Genomic DNA, 21,164 nt, shown 5'->3' on the forward strand with positions numbered 1-21,164 from the left:
ATACTCGTGAGAGTCAGTCTTTGAAAATCCACGAATCCAAAAACATAACACGCTTTGAAAGATGAGTACACTGAGTTTGGATGGGTTTACCTTTGACTTTCTGTTTGAATGGGAAATTCCATCAATGAAAACCGTCTGGCTGGATGTGTAGTCTCCACATCAGTACAATATTGTGATGGTAAACCAATTTCCATCTGAGGAGCTTGGAGGTGAGAAGTCTAAGATCCTATCTAGCAGCTGACAGCTGAGTTCAACCACACATCGCACCTCGCTATCTAGAGAGCAGCCGTGATTTTCCAGCAGCAGATATGGGTTTGGCAGCCAGCATAAAGGAGCAATCAGGCCTTATACTTACAATAGACTAATTTTCACTGTGTTTATCAAGTAAAAACTAATAGTGTCCAGAAACACTCTTTATCAATAAATACTCATTCACAGAAGCACAGAAGTGATTCAGATGGCAGCGCTTATGTTATAAATACCTGCATGAAAAACAGTATTGTGCAAAGGTTTGGGGCACTTTATATTTTAAAATGTATATCTGTTCTGAAATTGAATCAGGGAGGTTTCTGATAGTTCACAAATTCAGTCTGACAAGAAGAACAAGTAGTCCTGCAACAGATGGTCTGTTCCACACAGAGTCCTGGTCTCAAAACCATCGAATCAATTTGGGATTACAGAGAGAGACAGAAGACACTGAAACAGCCTAGATCCACAGAGGAGCTGGAGCAACTTCTCCAAGATGTTTGGAACAACAGTGTACCCAGGAAAGTTAAAGGCAAATGGTGGCCACATAAAATATGTAATACATTCAGTTTATTTTAATTTTACTGCACTTTTAATTAAGTTAACTGATAAAAGAAAAGATCAAAGTATTACTTTTGAAAGCTGTCTTCACTTTACTTGAAGTGCCTCAAACTATTTCACTGTACAGTACATTCTGCTGTGGAGCAATATTTATTTACAAGGCCTCATCGGGCCACAGACATCTCCTCATCTGGAACTTTGTCAGGAATGTAAACACTCTGGGTTGAAGCCAAACTCTGAGTGGAGGATACTCTTTCAGCCAACACCCAGCTCAGCAGCACTTACAGTAGCTGAACCACCAGAGGGCACTGTGACATAATTATATTACACCATGAAAACTTCATAATAACCCACTTAGGTAGATTATATTGTATTTCCCCACTTTTTGCTATTATATAATGTACAAAATGCAATTAAATCCATCCAATTTTGTAAAGACTTAATTTGCTATGTTCTTTTTATGTGAGCATGAAAAATCTCATAAAGACAATTAAACTATGAGTTGTTTGTCTGCAGTTATGAGTAATAAAGTTTTCAAAGTATGATACAGCGTAAAAGTTGAAGCTATAAAAGCTTAAACATGTACGTTAGCTGTATGTACGTAAGCTCAAAATGTAACACGTACAATACCACAGTACAGAGCAGCCATAAAGAGAGCACTCAGTTTCACGTACAGTATATCTGCAAAGAAATTGAAGTCATAACTTTGGAAACTTTTCTGGTAAATTGGGGACTCTGCAAAGTTGAATTTGACTCAGTTTCATTCGACTATTATTGCTGACGGTGTGGGAGAGGCTATGAAACAGAATTTGGCTTTTCATTTTAGGGAATTAAATTATTGACAGTGCAGCAACTGATCAGATAAGAGTAAAAATAAAGTATTCAAATTCAGATCTCACATCTTGACCATGTGGTTAAAGTTTCTTGTGAGTGTTGTGCTAAGAAAATACTAAACTTCTTGTTATGTGGCCTTGTGCTCTATCACGTTCCCACCCGCCATATACCTCCAAGTAAGGCACCCCTTTCTCAAAGGACTGTGAGTAGTCTCGCAGGGGCCGCTCCTCCTCCAGGAACTTGGCATCCCGCCCGTCTCCAGCCGGCTGGAAGAGGCCATAGTTGTAGGCGTCCCACAGTGACTCGCTGAGGGAGCAGATAATCTGCTGCTTGGCGCTCCACACCATGCAGTCCTGGTCAAACTGGAGGCACCTCTGACAGACAGAAGGAACAGGGCAGAATGAAGGTCAGAGACCCAGTGGAGATGTGCTTATTTTTTTCCTCATTAAAACTTGTTCTGGAGGCACAAATAATGGTTGAAAAAAATTACAGCATTAAAAGAGTTGCTTCACGGATACTCCAGTGGCAGTTGTTGACAAGCTCTGCCATTGCTTTTAGAAAGACTTTATTACATTTTCAGTACTTTGACAACCACAAACAAATTGCCAATGACCACATTTGTAGTGTTTCGAAAAGGATATTATGGGGACTAACGTTACTAAATGTCTGCATTGTTAGTAGTACAGGTAAATAAGAAAAAAAAAAAAGTATTATTGACTGGTTGAAACTCAATTTAAAATGGAAATGTCACATGTTGGATCCCAATAAAGCAAGCAGAATTTGTTGGCTAACTAGCTAGCTTGCTAAATTAATCTACTATAAAGACTACATTGCATTGTGAGAACTGTACCCGAGTACAATTTTGAGATCTACTTGAGTATTTCTGTTGTACTTTAACTTCAAGGCAGGGGGAAATATTGGACTTCATATTCCACTAAATGTGTAGCTAAGATTGGAAGGTGTTTTTTACATTTTAGAAAGAAACACTTTGATTAAAGTACACTCAACAAAAATACATGCACAACACTTTGTTTTTGCTCTCACTTTTTATGAGTTGAAGTATAAGATCTAAGATTTCTGCACACTAAAGGTTTATATCTCTCAAAAAAACTGGATAATCCATCCACTTGACAGGTGTGACAAATCAAGATGCTGATGAAACAGCATAATTATTGTACAGGTGTGCTTTGGACGGATCACAATGACAGGCCTCTCCAAAATGTGCAGTTTTATCATGCAACACAATGCAATAAATGCCACAAATTTTCACATGCTTACAGCAGGAACCTCACCATTTGTGAAAATGTACCAAATACCAAAAAAAAGAGAAAATAATTCAAGATAAAACTACACATTTTAGTGTTCTTTTGTTGTGACCAGTCAAAGTCACACCTGTGCAATAATCAGCATCTTGATGTCCCACAGGTGTCAGGTGAATGGATGAAATTGTCAAAGGTGAAGTGTTCACTAACGGATTTTGTTGTCATCAGAATTTGATAAAGAATAAATAAAACTTTTGTGTGCATTCAAGAAATCTTTTAAATCAACTAAAAGAAAAACAGGAGCAAAAACAGAACTCTTCTGTTTACACTTTTTTTTGTCTATGATCCATGTGTATTGTTGTAGGATAGAATAAAGTATTTACATCCACATGAACAAGCTCATTAAATAGCTTTCTATATGTTCATATATGAATAATATTAACCCAGATATAGAAATACCACTCCATAGGGGCCATTCCTCAAATTGAGTTTAAAAACGATGACATGTTGTTGATACTAATGTACTTTATCCTAAGACTGCAGTATTTTTGCTTGTAAAGTTTACTGCCATTTATACGAAAGCAAAAGGTCTGAAAACTTCAATATTGCCTCCACAGCCTTTTTTATTTTTTATTTTTTATCATGTAGTTCTTTTTCCTTGATATCGGATAATTTAGTCATAAATTAGTCAGTCTGGTTTAATATCTGGCACACGGTTTTAACATCAGATGGTGAATGATGGATATGAGAATGTGGTGTGTGTAGAATATGAATGCATTACTTTTAAATAATTGATCATCTGCCACATTCATGGAAATAAGATGACATATGCTATCCTTTTAGTCTGTGCTATCAGGTGTATTGGCTCTAGCTCATTTATTTTCACACCATATTTTTTTTTCACTTTTCTGCAAACGAAGAAGAAAAAGTTCCACACTGGGATAAATGTTCATATTTTGTTACTTCGTTATTGAATATCTGTACAGAAAATATAAAATGTGCACCATGCAACAGAAGAGAAAGAACAAAGTAGTTGGGGAGAAAATCTCCTTTCCCTCTTAATGCATGTCTGTGTGTGATACACCCAAGGCTCACTGGCCACAATGAAAAAGTACTTTGGATGCATTATGTGTGTGCGGTATGGGTAACTAGATTTCACCGTGATTTCTTCACAGCCCATTTCCTCATATTATTCCATTTTCTTGCATTTCCAGAGAAAGACCATATTTTTTTATGCTTTTTTAATTGAAGTCTAGGGCTGGAGGAGAAAGATGACTGAGAGCAGGAGCAGGGCTTTAACTACAGGGCTGAGAGGTCTGAATGAAATGTATACATCATTGCTATTGTTCCATTTCAGAGGACTGTAAGGAAAATTGCACAGCTCAGCACACTTCCATGTCCCTTCTGCCACCACCCCCCCACCCCCCTCCCCCCTCAAACCCCACCTAGGTTGCACTATTTGATACTGTAGCCAACTCCATTGGCATGGCAACCAGTTCATTAGTAGAGGCAGGCACCCGTTGCCGTAGCAATGTCTTGGTGGTCCCTGGGAGGTAAACCACATGACGTGTATGAGTGTGTGTGTGTGTGTGTGTGAGAGAGAGAGACAGATCGAGTGGCTAATCCCTGTGAGAGTGGTCTAATGTAATGTATACCGTATGTTACAGTGACACCTCTCACCGTTCTGTTTTATAAAATCAAGGATTTTCTGACATCTTTCCGGCGATGTTTGTCCCGACTCAGGAAAATCATTCCCACGTTCAACTTGCAGTATTAAAGTTTTTCAGATTGCATATTTTAGTCTTTGCTTATTTAATTTGCATTCATTTTCTCCCTCCGTCTCTAACTAGCTCCTAATATTCACTCCCTCTCTTTATCCCTCTTTAATTCAGCTCAATAACATTTCAGCTGAGGAGTTTGGGATGCTGAGTGTTTGTCAGTGATGTGCAGAGGTGAATATGATGCCTGTGGCTGACGGAGACCTAAGAGCAACACAGATGCCTTCCACATCTTCCTTCTTTTCCAGAGTCACTCACTTCCTCAGCTCTCCCCAAACTCATTAAAAACCTATTAGATAATTAGCAATTACTGTTATATTGAGGGCAGATTAGCTGACATGTAGAACAGTCGGCATGTTCAGGGAGTTGAAAATGGAGAAAGGAAGATGGGGGAGGGGTTACAGTGGGGCACCCGTTCTCACCTGGATATGGTGTGTGGGCTGGCCAATTCTCACCTGCCTTCACCATAAACCTGAGAGCTGCCAAAGTGTGAAATGATACTAGCTTCAGTTTTGGAAACTAATTATGACCTGACCCAAGGCAGATGCTTACATGGTGTTATTGACTGAATACGTCTGCCCTTGTGGGTTGCTCAGCACAAGTTAAGCTCTGTATTATTTCCTACCTGCTTTTGGGACACATCCCTGGGCCTGTGGGATAACTGTAATGAAAATACTTTGAAATAAAAGATGTGCTTGTGCACTATTTGGCTAATGTGAAATATTCTATGCATCAAGTACCCCTGGGTTCCCTTCAGCAACTAATTTGAGACAGATGTAGAGTCAACACTGCTGAAAATTACTTCAAATGTTTTAGTTTCGGAATGCAAAACAGTTGGTTTTATGGGGGAAGCAGTTCTTCTGCTTTTCTCAGAAAAGTCAGAGCAAGTTTAGGCATAAACAGAAAGAAGAAGATTGAAATACAGCAATAAGCGAGAGGGACAGTTGTGACTCATGAGCTTAAGGTTGTGCTCTCACTAAACTTTGGGTAACAAAAACAATGTGCATACTATCACATGTACTGGAAGAACAGAACTTTTCGGGCAATAATTTACTAGCGGTTTTTACAGGTTTGATTTGGTCTGTACTGGCACATAGAATCAGTAGAGGTCACATAAGTCACATGTAAAACTGCCCTAACACTATACATGGCCCGAGATATTATTTTTTTAATTCTGTTTGTCGAGTTAAATCTCTCAGTGTCTCTCTCTGAGGCAGTAATACCAGAGAGACTTGGCTTGAACTACTTTTTCATTTGGAAAGACGTCCAGTCAGTGCCCTGTTTGTGAGGGAGACTTTAGATAACTGCACTTTTACATTGTTGGATTTTTGATTGAACCGGTCAGTTTATTCTTTCAAATGTTCTGTCCTGTAGATTTGAATTATGGGTCAAGAAGATCCTGGGATTGCTGTGAAGGAGTTGACATGTCATGAATTTTATACACACTGTATGGCCGGTATTTCTGATGCACCTACTGTTTGTTTGATGTCAGGAATTCCAATGCGAAACACCATCATGGTCAGAAAAGTGTCCTCCAGCGGCGCCACTGTGGTCATGCTGCGCTCCATGAGAGCTCGTCTCTTTGCTGCTATGAGATGCTGCTGCTTGTTGGCAGCGGGATGGTGTAGCGGGGCTAGATTGGGCATGTGAGTGATACCCCGGTTGCCCAGGTTGCCCGGCCTCAGCGGCCGGTCCACTCTCTGTCTACCGACCACAATGGCTGCTGGTTTCACCACCTCACCAACTTTCCCTTCCCAGGATTGTCGTCCTCCCGTCATTTCCTTCTCCTCCAGACCCTCTAATCCTCCATTCTCCGTGTCACGTCCACCTTCCTCTCCTCTGTTTTCTCTTCCCTGCTCCTCTTCCTCCTCCTCATCCTCCCCATCTTTGTCATCCTGACCGGGATAAAAGTGCTCATTATTTCCCAGCATCCTTTGCTGTGCAGGGGTCACTGCAGAGAGGGCTGAGTGATATAGCTGTCATGGAGACAAAACATGGCTATCCCATGAGACTGGCTTCATCCTTAGAAACATGCTGTGGGAAAAAGGCAGAAAAGGGAGTAAAACTTAAGTCATTTAACTATTATTTCATTGACAGAGTGAAATTAGCAAAATTTGTGTGCAATTCAAGTATGCAAGAGGCACGTGCAATAATAGAAAAACTAGCTACTGGCAATGCTAATAAGTCCACATGTGTGAATTAGCACAGAGCTGGTCCACATTTTCCATTTAGCCACTGGGAATGCAACGGGGAATAGCAGACTGATGAAACACAGGCTAAATATAAACTCTGTGAATTTGCATCACAGGTTCTTTGCAGAAGAGAGTGAGTTGGATGTGCAATTTAGCATCACATGAGGTCAAGATCATTCCTACTTCGTGATAAAGGAGTGGATTTATGTTTGAGGTGCAGCCCAGGGCTAACAGCTAAATGTGAGCATTTTAAAGGAAAATTCCACCATCAGACACTTGTACACTGTTAATGTTCATTGTGATGCAGGTGTTATTTTTAAATCAAGTGTTGGGATTGACCTTGAAATGTACTCAGTGGCCCACAACCTGCCTTGATCATGTCTACGTGGTTCAGGGATGGGATATTGTTCCAACAATACCTTGTGACAACCAAGAAACATGCCTCGACTTGTTGCACAGAGTTCAGTGCAGCGACGACACCTACAAAACAGTATTGCTGGCAGTCTACTCAAAACCAAATCTTCTCCTTGGCCAACTTTAAAGCTTTACCAATCAGCATGAACATCATCAAAAGAACAGGCCATGAGGGCTTGCTGAAGGAAGCGTGTTATTTAGACACCTTAACATCAATCCATGTTCCAGATTTGAGGGGCTTTTGGGTTTTATGTATTAAAGGTATGCAGATAACTCAGTGACTCAGCTTCTGGGAAGTCACATCTAAGCATACTGGCATTTGCTGTCCGTGCAGTTGTTGTTAAAGAGTATGTCAAGTCAATTCAGTTCGGCGTATGCTGCGAAAGTGCAAGAGTTTTTCTTGCTGAGAAAAGTCACAGTCTTCCCTCTTCATCAAAACAGAAAAAGTGTGGAGGCTACATGGTTTCCTGGTCAATTTTCACTTCAATTCAGTTTTTTTCATATAGTCCCAAATCATAACACGTCTCAGAGCACTTTACATAATAAGGTCAAGATCTTACGGTACTGTGGAAATATATCTGCCTTGAGGAGGCACTTGGTGACAGTGGAGAAGAAAAACTCCTTTTTAACAGAAAGAAACCTCAGAAAGGACTCAGACGCAGTGGAGAGAGAAAATATGAGCTTTGAGGGCTCTTTGAGCAGAAAAATCACTTTATATGCAATTGATTTCTTCATCTTTGAATGTAGGTACAATGTCTTTCTCTCTGACTGTGACAGACTTCTCCTCAAAGGAGGATTACTACTGATATTTTAGATAGCTTTTTAGATTTTTATCTCAACTGACATTTAGTAAAAAATGACTTGTTTGACATATTGTCAAACACTAAAATGGACCCAGAGATACACCACTTGCATCACCAAAATCTACGTTAAAACAGTAAAAGTGTCTTAGGGTGGATTTTTGCTTGAAGATTGTTTTATTGCTTTGTTGTCCTTCAGATTTGGCATTCTGGCACCTCCATATGTTTTGTCCTGTTTTTTCTGTGGTGAATTCTGGCTACACGGGCTTTGCCATCATGCAGATATAGAGCATTGCCAACAGCTGCCTTAATGATGGTGAATGACGCAAGGAATCTCCCACTGTCTCATTGGCAGTTTGGTGCTCTGAATATCGCATGAGTTGGGAGTCTGAAATAGATGGGTATCAGAATGCTCAGATGGAACTCAACTCGAATTAGGACACAGATCTAAACTCATTCAATCACAGATTACCAACATGCAGATACTTCAGTCGGTTATTAATAAGATATGTAGAAAACATGGTGCTGATGAGGGTTAAAGGGACATTAAGTGATCTATGACTTTTGACGTATCAACCTCTATCGGGGACCAAGGACATCGACAGGTGTTTGGCACAGCTTACAGTGGCCTGCAATTGACATAAATAATAACGTAGAGATGAAGAAGCTAGCCAATAGCTAGACATCCAACAGAAACATTTGTTGAACATTATACCCATATTCAAAACATTGTAACGAGAACACTGCTTTGTTAGCTGTTGTAGCTGGAAAACAAAGTATGTTTTTTGTTATTGTTACAAAGTTGAAAATGTATGCTGTCTGCCTGGCTGTGGACATTTTTGTGAGGACCAAATATTCTACCAATAACAGGTAGATTAAGGAAAACCTCCAAGAGGGTTGAACGTTCAGCTGGTTGGAAAAGATTAGAGTTTGTTCTAGCATTAAGTTAGCCTAGCTCAGCGCGACTACTGCTCACAGTTTCAGTCTATGCTGATCATCAGAATTGAGCTTTTGGTTAAGGGTTAAGGCAACTTTTTAGATTTGAAACAAAACGATATCAAAGTGAGAACCCCAGTTAGTGTTTATATATGTTTACTGGTTGCCTGTTCACAAAAAATAATTAGGGAAAAGTCAGGAAGAATATATGTATATTTGGTAGCAGAAATATTTTTTCTCATGCTTCCCTGTTCTGTTGATCTTGGAATTCCTCCAGTTTATCTGGCATCTCCTTGTGGAGATGCTGATCCCCAGGTTGGCAACCATTGAGCTGAGATTAGGTTCAATTCAGGGTGTAGAAATAGGGAAATGGGATAAATGTCTAAAATAAATGTGTAAAGTTTTAAATAAATGTATAGAAAGATTGACCTAGGGATCTGATTTTACCTTCTACAGTTTTGCACTATTAATGTTTGTTTGTTTCCTACAATGGAAAGACAAAAACATGTACTGCATCTTCCAGAGCAGCCATATTTTAAATGCTATCATTACAAAGTCAGCAGTGTTTGAATGGCTGACTGGATGTATGCAAAACGATCTAAGCTTGTTCTGTTCATGTCTCACTGGCCAAAAGGAAGTCTGCTAGTTGAGCATTTCTGGACAAAAGTATACCGCAGAGGGAAGAGGAGTGATGGTGGTCGATTCCCCAAGACTCTGTGAGAGTGACAGGGTTGGCCACTTCAATGCAAACACAGTGTCTGTCAAGGCAAATGAACCATGACAGACTGGAAGAGGAAAAAAACTGAGGGACGATTTTAGTGAAAAAATTGTATCCACTTAGGATAGATTAAGGGAAGGTGATCTGATAAATGAATAAGCATTAAAAGCAACAGTCACCAGTGTTTCAAAGAAAGTGTGTGGCTGGCTAATATTTATAAAACTTTTTTCATTAAAGTTTTTCGCCCCTGGCAATAAACTTAAGGGTCTCATGCCTTTACAATATCCATTAGGAGACCTCAGTTATTTAATTGTCTTCAAGGGCCTGAAATCCATATTCAGTATACATTCAATGGGTAGGAGATCGCACACAATGGGACCCACCTCTGGTCATTGTTGTCCAGTAAGTATGATTTACATGTTAAAAACTGACCACATTTTAGGCCAAAAGCTCCTCTAATCAAAATCTGACAAAAACAAAGCTTTGGAGATGAACTCTATCATTCAAGTACACCAGGGGGGAATAGAGGAGGCTGATTTATGAACAAAGTCTCATCAAATATTGAACAACATTGAGTCTGCACTAGGCAAGATAAGGAACTCGTAGGACAGGCTGAGAGTAGACAGGAGCCAACTAATTGGGATGTAAAAGGAAAAAGGGGAATACACAAGAGAGAAAGACAGAGAGAGTTGTAGTTTGCATAAAGCAGCGTAATCAGATTCTGAAAAAAAAAAAAAAAGGGAGGTGGGAGGACAACAAGGGCTGGAAGGGTGGTGAGAGCGCAAGCCAAATAAAACAGTAATGTAAGGATGAAAACACGATGAAAGGATAAAAACAGTTTTATGTAAAATGAATTGATATTCTAACTATGGCAACTCCAATCACACCTCCCTAAACTCTCCGCAGCCATCATGGATGTCAAACTTGTCTCGTCTTTGCCGTCCCCATCACGTCACTCAACTCCTACGCTCTGCAACAACAATAGCTTAGACAAGTCAGTTCTTCTTGGCAGCTGTTTGCCTCTGCTGTCCCTATGCTGGCCATCATCTTGACTTTTCTTCCTCTTGGGAGAAGAGTGGTGAAATAGGGAAATTAATTTCTACCTCCTGACAGAACAGCCTTTCTGTAGACAGCTCGTTTTTACTGTCTCTTCTTTTTTCAGCCACTCGCTTAAATCATTCATCAATATGTCTTCATTGTCCTTAGAAATACAGGACATTTATCAAATAATCCCTATCTTACATATTAATATCAGAGGGCTATGGTTAGGACACCCTGCACCTCCAAGTATGGGTTTCTTGTCCTGTCAGCAAGAAATTTAGACTTCATTTACAGTGTTTTCTTGTGGAGGGATTTTAACACAAAGAAGGTACTTAAAAGACCAAATGATCTGCACTTATTTACCATCTTTTTACCTTTACAATTTGCCTCCCATTCACCCAATCAAACACACATTCACACACCAATGGTGACAGCTGCCATGCAAGGTACTCACTTGCCATCGGGGGCAACTTGGGGTTCAGTGTCTTGCCCAAAGACACTTTGGCATGTGGACAGGAGGAACAGGAGGAACCGCCAACTTTTCGATTAGTGGGCAACCCGCTCTACCATCTGAGCCACAGCTGCCCCTAGGACTAGCAATGGAAAGTCCCTTGACTGCTTAAACCTTATTTTAGGTTCCGATAAATGTATGAGTTTATTCTTTACACAGAATTAAGACTGTGGATTTTGTCCCCAACCACTTTTGTCAAAAGTGCATTAGGAAGGGATCTTTTAATGGTGAGTACAACCAGGAGGAATAGTTGCAGTGCCTACATTTTATTTTATATGTTTTATACCTGATCATTGTTTGAAAGGACAATTCCCTTTACTCATTCATGTGGCTGTTGTGGCTCTATGGGTGATAATAACTTGTGCACTTTTCACCCCTGTTGTAGATGAGGATTTGCATAACACAGTGTGTGAACAGTGTATATTTGTGAGACTAGCATGGGCTCCATGCAGCTTTGCAAAACACCTGATTTTTACATGAGTCATCGCAGGCATTTGTTTTTGAGTCTGACTGAAAGACAACACAGAAATTGGATGCCTGGAACAGCCAAATTCTAAATACATTAGGGATCCCCAGCTGGGGATAATCTCCGGCTAACCTAATCATCCTGCATTTTCACTTGCACTTGCCGGTTTGTTTACATGTGTGAGGCTCACTTTCTGGAAAATGAACAGTGAAATGCAAGACAACTGGACCGTGCTGAAAGACAGTATCAGCAAACTGGTGGTGTTTCATCGGTCTGAGGAGGTAAACTTTGCTGCAAAGAAAGGGACGTGATGATGCCAGACATGGAAAATATCTATATGTCTATGTATGAAAGTAATTACAGCTATGTAACTACAACAAAGAAATGTGCAGCTTTTATAAAATTTGTTTAGTTCTGGAGATGGTGTTTCTCCTCCCCAAAATCAAATGGAGGAAATAGAGAAAGACCAGCCAGATGGAACGATCAGCTCTCTGTACGGTAAGTAACAGCTATTAAAACAAGCTATTAGAGTCATAAGTCATTCTATGTATGTGATATCTATTTCTCTAGCACAAAACACCCTAAGCAGAAAGCACATAAACAAACTGGAGTACATGGGTGAATATGCCAGTTGACATAGTCTGACTCACTATTGGTATAATATTGGTATAAACCGGCTTGGGCCGACTATTTCAATCAACATTCTCCTCCTTTCGTACGAGCTGCGTATCACTGTTTTCAAAATCTTTGTCGCAATGTGAAACAACAACAAACACCTCCAAGCTGGCCACCTATTTGCTAAAAAGTTTGTAGGAAAATTGGGATCATGCAATAAGATAGGCCCGCTTGGATCTTTCTTTAGACTTGAAAGTAAGGGTTCAATGGGATTCATGTTAAAATCTAGTTTTTTGGAAGACTGTGGGGAGTTTTCAGTACTTGCTCTGATGTAGTCTATAGTTAGCATGACTCAACGAGCCACAGTAGCCACACTAAAGGGAAATACAGCAGGTTGAAATAAACTGGAATTATCCTTTAAGACTTTTAACATGCTAACACACTATATTAGCATTACATGATTTTGCAAAGAACAGCAGGTTGCTGTCCATAAAACCTATGTTATCAGTGTAAGATACTACAATTCAACAATGTCACACCATTGTTTTTTTCCTTCTCTTATGAGCTCACACATTTTAACAGGCATGCAAGGGTAGAAAAGAGGGACATCTGAAGGTTTCAGAAGTTGGTGAGCTGCGCTGCCCTTGGGAAGTCAATCCGGAAGCTTGACTTCTGATGATTAGAAGCCATGAAGAGAGCATTTCGACAGAACTGGTCGGACGTGGATCTACAGGCAGTAATGAAATGGAGTGAAACTTAGATGAAGAATCAGGAACTGATTAATCATGATAACGAGGACAGAGATGGATGTCCTCCTTAAGCACCTGGAAAGCAAAAATGATTGGATGGAGAGGTTTGTGGAGAGAGAGGTCACTGATAATTCTCGTCTCTATCCATCTTTGCCTCTTCTGAGATATTTTTGGTCATCTTGCTTTTTGCAACATCTTTGTGGCTGATTTGCTTGCTTTTGTTCCCTGTTGTCCTTATAAACAAAACATTACACACATTTAGGCTAATAAGTCAAAACTCCAGTTTTCAGCAACATAAATTGTGAACAATGCAAAACAATGGTGGATTTGCACAGGATGCATCATCCCTACTTTACTTGTATTAAATTATAACATATCACCTACCTTAAAATAGTGTGTTCTCACTACATACACCATCTGTACTATGTGTGCCGTGATAACTGGTGTGACAGTATTGCCTCTGTGATGCACGTTTCGCTTCTTCTTTTGGCCAAGAAAATTCACAACTACAGTCCTAGCACAATATACTGTAAAGACCTAATGGTCAGTCAGTTCAACTCATATTCATATTGTTTCTTTTTGTCAATCTCTCTTTTTCTCTCAGTCACTCACTCTCCCCCTATGTAGGACAGAGAATGTGTATAGATATATTTTCAGTGTATCGGTCCCCGGAAAGTAGAATTGGAGATCATCCAAGGAACAGATTGTCCCACTTTTACGTCCTGCAAAAGTGGAGCGGCCAAGTTCTGTCCTCTATATCCCTCTCTTTGACTAGGTCTCCACCCTTCAGCCTCTTTCATACCACCAGTGATGAGATACTGTGGAGAACACTCAAAACCTACTCCAAAATAGGACGGATGGAATGAATCACTAACATGGGGGGAGAGGGCACTTGGTTTTATATGAATGGTGCAGTGCTAGTCATCATGTTTGGGGGTGGTGCTCTGACAAAGGAGTTTATGAGGGGGGGAAGGTAAGTGGTACCCTATTGCGTATCACTCATTATCCCCAAATCCTGTAATATTTATTCTCTAAGACATAAAGAGAAGCTTTATACATTGATTGAGGAAATTTATATCATTTGTATATTGCAGTGACAAGCATTGCATTTTCAGGCGGTAATTAAATATATGCTTGATCAAATCTGATGAAATGCAAGGGCTTAATTGACAATCATAGCATCCTTGATTAATTTTGCAGGCAGATAACAATACCAGCGATAGATTCCTCCTCTATGCACCCAAAGATTGTGCCGTTTCTCTCAACGGGGGGAGGAACACTCCTATCCGACACAAACAGAAGCCTTTTCATCAATTGCATATCTGATGCTAATCAAACAAAAAACAATAACCCTGCTAAGCAGTAATTAAGTGGGTGATTAAAGTGATTACCCCCAGCTTCATTTCACAATTAATAATCTTCTGCTTTGATCTGCGTTCCAGCTCGATCCTTCCCAGCGCCACATCACCAAGGACCATCTTTTTTTTTTAGGAAAAAGGGGCCACAGTTTGCTTAATAGGTAACGCGTCACTCGCCTGATGATCCAAGCACGTGTGCATACACACAAACTGATTCTGACTTTACACACACTCCACGGTCAGACTTTTTAAGCAGCACTCAAACACATCTGTCCTGGAAAAATGTCTAGAGAAAGCAGGCAGGCCAGTCAGCCCGAGCTTGGCCGGTGGTCCCATGTAGATCAAAGTGGGCTATCTTTCCCCTCAGACTAGATATAATTGGGTCAGGTGGAGTGTGCACTGAGGGCCTCGCCTGGGCTAAACTTGGTCCGGGAGACCTCAATGCAGTACAGATTTAGGAGTGAACATCCCCCGTGCTATTTTTGAAACTTCCCAATTGAATATTTCTTTACAACATTGCAAGCAAATCAATTGCCCCCATATGGGATACCTCCTGCACTCCAAGACTGAGGCCAAAATAAAGTTTAAAATCTTGCAAACATGAATAAATCTGCACTTTCAGTTTGAATATTATATGAAGGAAACACATATAATTTGATTTTAATATTCCACGTCTTACTTGAGGTTAATATTGATGTTAATGAGCTGCACATGTCTGTAGTCCACGTGTACGTGTCTGTAGCAGCACTGAATCCAAACTTTGTGCACAACAACTGCTGTCTGTTGGTGTATTATGCTAAATGTCGTAATAACCAAGGAATCATCTGAAGTAAATAAGACTGATACGTTGATACCCAATTTCTAAACTGTGACCCCCGTTCTCAGATATAAACTAGTTAATTTCATATTAAACAAACTTGCCTTTCACTCACTACACATGACATGACAGAAAAATGCATTAAAATGTCATGAAAACAGACTACAAAGGCAACTCTGCAGCAGGTTGCCTTCTGCTTCATGACAACAAAAGAAGGAGGAGGAAAAAGCAGATGCAGAGTCAAAAACATTTAGAACAACTATCTCAGACTATCTCTAGAAATCCCCGTGTCAAGTTACTTTTTCAAGGGCATCTTTTTCTTTTTATACTCGTCCCAGAGCTCCCGCCAAAACACCTCAGGCCTCAAATACAATAAAAGCAGGCCACAGACAGACTAGTCAGACAAACGGAGATGAGCGCAGGTTTAAGGCTTTACGGTGGATCTTATGGCAAGTAAAAACAACAGCCACAAATGGACGGAACACTGTTGACAGTTTCACTTACCTTGAACGTCCAGTGATATAAAGGTAACAGTGAGAGACAAAAGTCAACAAGATACTAATAAATGCTGTTAGACACAGCTGACAAAGTGAGGACCGTGTCAATGCCTGTCAGGCCCCATTACAGTTTGTCCACCTTGCATGTAATAGACCGTAATTGGTTCTCCAGACTGGATTAACCAGTATTCTTCACTTTCACTTTATACAGAAGGGAAAAAAAGTGAGAAAAGTTTAAGATACATGTGATAGTTTTTTATTTATTGCTATTTGGATTCAAATGGGACAATTACTTGTTTTGGAGAGGCATCTGAAGCAAAACTGAGGCTGGATATTAGTTGGAAAAGCAATGTGCACTTTCTATTTGATATTTTGTTGAAAGCTTGTTTTGTTTTTTTACACCTGGTCTTGACTGTAATCAAATAACTCTGAGAAGTGAGCCTTAAATCAGCTGCTAAAGAGCATGAAAAACAAACTTGATTACATCAGGAAACAATGATGATCCTACAACCTAAAGGTGTGTGATTACCAACGCGTGCAATAACTCTGATATATTACTTCTGTTTTTATGTCATAAAGTAGATTTACATAATTTAAACTGTGTTCTGTTTTAACAGCTGCCAAGTAAACAGTTGTGTTTCCTTATAAACTCCCTGTAATCAGTGCTTTTAAAACCCCGTTGTTTCTCTCTGAGCCATCTGTGCGAGAAGACTGTGGCTGAATTTTTCAGTCATTAATTTGAAGTTGTGTTTAGAAATTATGACGCTGAAGGTGCTGGGGTTTCTTCATAATGGCGGATGTGTTACAGTTTGCTGGCTTAAATTTTTATGGCTTACGGCAATCCTCCAGATCATTCCCCCTGGGGGAAATCTCCCTGTATGTAATAATGAAAAGCCTGCAGAGTCAGGGGAAACAGCTCTTCTCTCGTGTTCCCTCCTAATGAGCACAACAATGAGACTCTATCAGTTCCACAAATAACGATTAGAAGTTCATTAAAAATCGTATTAGATGAACATTTTAATTTAAACATGAAATTTCTTCTCAAGGTTATTTGATCCGTCATTTCTTTGTATAGATTTTTCCATGTTTATGCATGAATTACAAGCTAATGAGTGTGTGAGAGTGTGAACGTGTGTGCATTTGAATGTGCACATGTGTGTATTTTGTTTATATACTGGCTTTGAACATCTCATACAGCTGTATCCCAGTTTAAGACTCCCATGGGACTGATTTAAGGAGCCTTTTGTGTTGGGGTTTTGCATTTTCTGCTTCATAGATAGAGTGGTAGCTTGCAGCTAACAACCTAGCTGTATCCCTCCTCAGCAGAGAGCTGTCACTGGAAATATTCCCTCAGCATGTCTGTCTTTTGTCCTACACTCTCTCCATACCAAACCCCAGAGAATTAGCGGACCATATAGCACTGTCACATTGGCTACACTGAACAGCCTGTTTATCGACTCCTGCTCTTCCTGCAGAGGACAGAACAGAACCAGGCAGGAGAAAACAGCATGAGACAGGACAGGATCTAGTGGAAATAAGTAGGTGGAAATTTTCTGAATCAGAGAGACACACGTCGCCACTGACACAACAAGCTGTCTGGCCAGTTGAGTGTGTTTCACGTCTTTCATCTTCCACTCAATTGTTCCATAATCACATTCTCTTTTGGCATTACCCACACATTACGTATAATCACTCAGTCCTTTTCTGGCATTGATAACGTCACCTTCTTTCTTTGTTGCATTATAATCAATTGTTCTGTGTTTTGAGGAAGCCATTAATCTTACTGCTCCCGCTCTGCTCTAAAATGCCCAGTTTGTTTATTTTCTCCCTTTTCTGAATGAATTCCCATAGGTGCAATTCTCCAATAGAAAAATATGCTTTAAAAGCCAGTATTGCTTGTTGTGCAGAACATCGTGTGAGGCAGGTCTTAGGAGGCTGTGCAAAGTCAATTGTGTTACATCTATAGGATGAAGGTGCACAGAGCTGGAACACACTACTGGTGCACAGCACTAGTTTACACCCTTCTCCAACCAGGCCTGGAATAAATTAGGCATTCAGGTGTGTGTGTGTGTGTGTGTGTGTGTGTGTGTGTGTGTGTGTGTGTATGTGTGTTCGCGCGAAAGTCAGTTCTCTGGGGTGCTTAGAGGGTTTCGACCTTTCCACCAGCTGACACCATAAATGCTGCAAGCAGGCAACGATTTTGACAAGTTGCAGCTGAAGAAGTGTGTGAAATGTGGGTGTTGATGAGCTCCAGTTTGACTCCGCTCACCTTTCCATTTCAACACCTTTTTCTCTTTGAACTCATCCAATAAAATACTGTAAGTGTCTGGGTGTTATTAATATAGGCATTACATAAATGTAGGTTTTATATAAGCAAAAGTATTCATATTTTTTCTAGTTCGAACTCTATCGACATCAGTTATTCCCCCGTTTCTCCTATGCGTGCATCAGTGTCATACAACAGGTCGTAACCTACTTTGTTACTGCGGGGAAGCAGTTGTAAAATACTAAATTGTACTCTTATGATTCATAATGAACATAATAATGAGTAGTCTACATGAAGCAGGGTCTTAACCAGTCACAAGGGATTCAATTATGGCTATAAAGTTGGATTCAGCATGAAAGGCTCATTTAGAGAAATGAACTTTTCCAGCATCACAGTAGAAAATGTCGGGCAGCAATCCTTTTAGTCAGAATATCACCTAAGTATGTCTTTTTGAAATTGAACTGCCAGGATTTACATGAACTACAAGCAAACTTATCTAAATAGGCCCAGCTGTGTGCTGCATACCATATCTAATAAGTCGTATATGCATTAGAGCAGAGCAGCCAGCCGGTATTAAAGCTGTTCTGGAGTAATATCACTACAGGGTTTTCTTTGAAGGCTCTGTGATCTTTGTCATTTTTTTTCTTCTTTTTGTCCCACTTTGCTCTTCCTCCCCACCTACATAAAACATGTGACCCAGACCTCAGAGGACATGTACCCCCCTTCCCACACACACTCTCTACCACAATTTCAGCAGCACCCACTTTGTAAAGCGCTATGACTTTCACCCTCCTGCTAAAGATGATTTTTTTTTTTCCTTCTTCATTTGCCCAAGACTTCATATTGCTACCTTTTAAATTCACTTCAGAGTTCACACACCCACATACAAGGTTTGTACCACTATTATTTTGTATTACACACTTAGATTGTGAGATACACAGCAGTTTTTCCGAAGTCAATGAACATAAAAAAGTAAATACCTTTTAGTCTGCAGTTCAGGCTGTGTTGCTCCTTGTTGTATCCGCAGTGACCTCCTTGATAAACCACAAACAGAGTAGAAAAAAGGACTGAGTTTAAAAAAAAAATGAGCGAAAGATCCAGTTGATGAAATATAGATGAAGAAAAAAATAAGAAAAAGTGATTTGCTTTTTTTCTCTCTTTCAGAAATCACATTTTCATGCCTTCTAGTCTTTAAATATGCAGAATCAGTGCGAGCCAGCCCGAGCCACTACATTGTGCAGCTACTCTTTCTATTTTTCATTCACGCACACACTTTCACCTACTCTATGCCCTAGTATAGCTTCTCTCTCTCTCTCTCTCTCTCTCTCTCTCTCTCTCTCTCTCTCTCTCTACTGCGCACACATTTATGCACTCCCTCTCCAGCATGGCATATTCTCCCTCTCTCTCTCACTTCAGCTGCTGGATTGATTTCTCTCCTTCGTTCTCCTTCCTCTCTGTGTACTGACTCCTCACCATCTATCCGTCAGTTGCTCTCTCTGCTGTTTTAAAAAAAAAAAATTTGCACCCAAGTGTCCTTCTGTTCAATTATCCCCAATTTTCTTCTTAACTCTCTCTCATTCTGTCTTTTTGCCTTCGCCACATTTAAACCTCTCCAATGTCTCGCACTCATTATTTTAGCCACTCTATCAATCAGATGCACTCACACTCATCCTCTGATATGATTCCCACCCTTTATCTGTCCCTGACTCACACACACTGGGGATGGATTTGGCCAATTCATGGCTCTCCTTCATTCTGAGAGGTCGTCATAAAACTAACAAAAATCAGTTTGGACTCTTTGCACTAATACATGTATTAGCTGTGCAGTAAGAATAAAAGATAACAGGAAGCTACATGTTTGGGCAGTTTAAATAAAGTGCAAAGTACTGTGATGACCACCGGTAGGTCGTTGAACAGTCTTTGAGGAGTGATGCATCTTTGCGTAGCTTTTTCAGTGCACTCATCGCTTATTTGCTCAGATGCTGCGACTTCTGCTCCAATCTGAGTACAGTGAGCTGAGAAACATTTTGTTTAATGTGTTAAAGTCAAACTGAAAAATTACATTTGAAAAACCCAACGACAGAGAAAAGGTCCCAGTTACTGTTTACCGGTTCAGACCTACTACAGACCTAATAAAATCATTCACCTGATTGACCTGATAAGAGGACTATAATCAAGCTAAAAAAAAAAAAAAGGCAACGTAGTTGCAATGCTATAAGTCTAACTGATACACGTTCATTTTCAGGCATTAATTCAGAATTACACTGACTGGCCTTGAAACCTGAGAAAAGACTAAAATAGATGTTTTTGATCATATTAATTTTTCCCACCCGTATACCTGATCTTCGAGTACTTTCACACCTGCCTTGTTTGATCTGGACCTTCTGACTTTTCAGTTTGGTCCGAACCAAAGTAACGTGTGAAAGGAGCCTCGGACCAAAAGACCGAAATTTGGTCTCAGTCTGGATCAAACTGAACCATGGTTCGGTTAGTGTGCAGTGTGAAAATACTTGGACGGTTTGGATGGTTCTGACTTTTGGGCCAATAACAGGAAGTAGAGGCAGGTTATTGTCACACATTACACAACAGAAGAAGAAAGACAACCGGAATATAACAAAAAAAAAATTGTTGTTGGGGGGAACAAAGTGTTCAATTTAATTTGGTGCAACAAAGAAAAATAAGTGACCTTAAAAAAAATGCCTAGCAATGCCGAATCCTATTTTCTGAGAGGAAAAAGAGTGCCACAATAATAACAGTGAAGTGGCAACAAAATGAATTTGTTCATTCATTTTTCAAATGGAAAATGCTTCAGGCTGAATTGACAACACCGATGTCATGTACGCACCCTTCTACAAACCAACCAATGTCAAGTACCGGAAGATGCACCTAGCTGATGATGAAAAGATGAAGTTATGTCATACAAATTATCAAGCTATGATCTGTGTGACCATTAAGTTCAGACATTAACAAACCTTTTATTACTTTCTTGTTCCAAAATCTAAAGAAAACTATTTTAATTCCATTGGGTTACCTAAAGGTTGGGGAATGCTTGAAACACACAAGGTCTTCCAACATGTCTTCGATATTTACATCAATAGCCACC

The 21,164-nt window shown here is 40.0% G+C and overlaps 1 protein-coding gene across 1 annotated transcript in view; it reads right to left on the reverse strand.

The window, feature by feature from the left end:
* Positions 1–19,442, reverse strand: part of LOC138202109 (SH3 and multiple ankyrin repeat domains protein 1-like) — a 45,677-nt gene extending 26,235 nt beyond the window's left edge. Inside the window, exons 1-4 of the mRNA XM_069155847.1 lie at positions 19,042–19,442; positions 8,665–8,716; positions 6,157–6,715; positions 1,812–2,015 (exon numbers count right to left, since the gene is read on the reverse strand). Of these exons, the coding sequence (XP_069011948.1) occupies positions 1,812–2,015; positions 6,157–6,612 (660 nt within the window). The 5' untranslated portion in view covers positions 6,613–6,715; positions 8,665–8,716; positions 19,042–19,442. The remainder of the gene's footprint in view (positions 1–1,811; positions 2,016–6,156; positions 6,716–8,664; positions 8,717–19,041) is intronic.
* Positions 19,443–21,164: the final 1,722 nt, after the last annotated feature.

The sequence above is a fragment of the Embiotoca jacksoni genome, unplaced genomic scaffold, assembly GCF_022577435.1.
Source record: "Embiotoca jacksoni isolate LCO1_2020_lvr unplaced genomic scaffold, fEmbJac1.0.p SCAF_20, whole genome shotgun sequence".
NCBI classification, from domain to species: Eukaryota; Metazoa; Chordata; class Actinopteri; family Embiotocidae; genus Embiotoca; species Embiotoca jacksoni.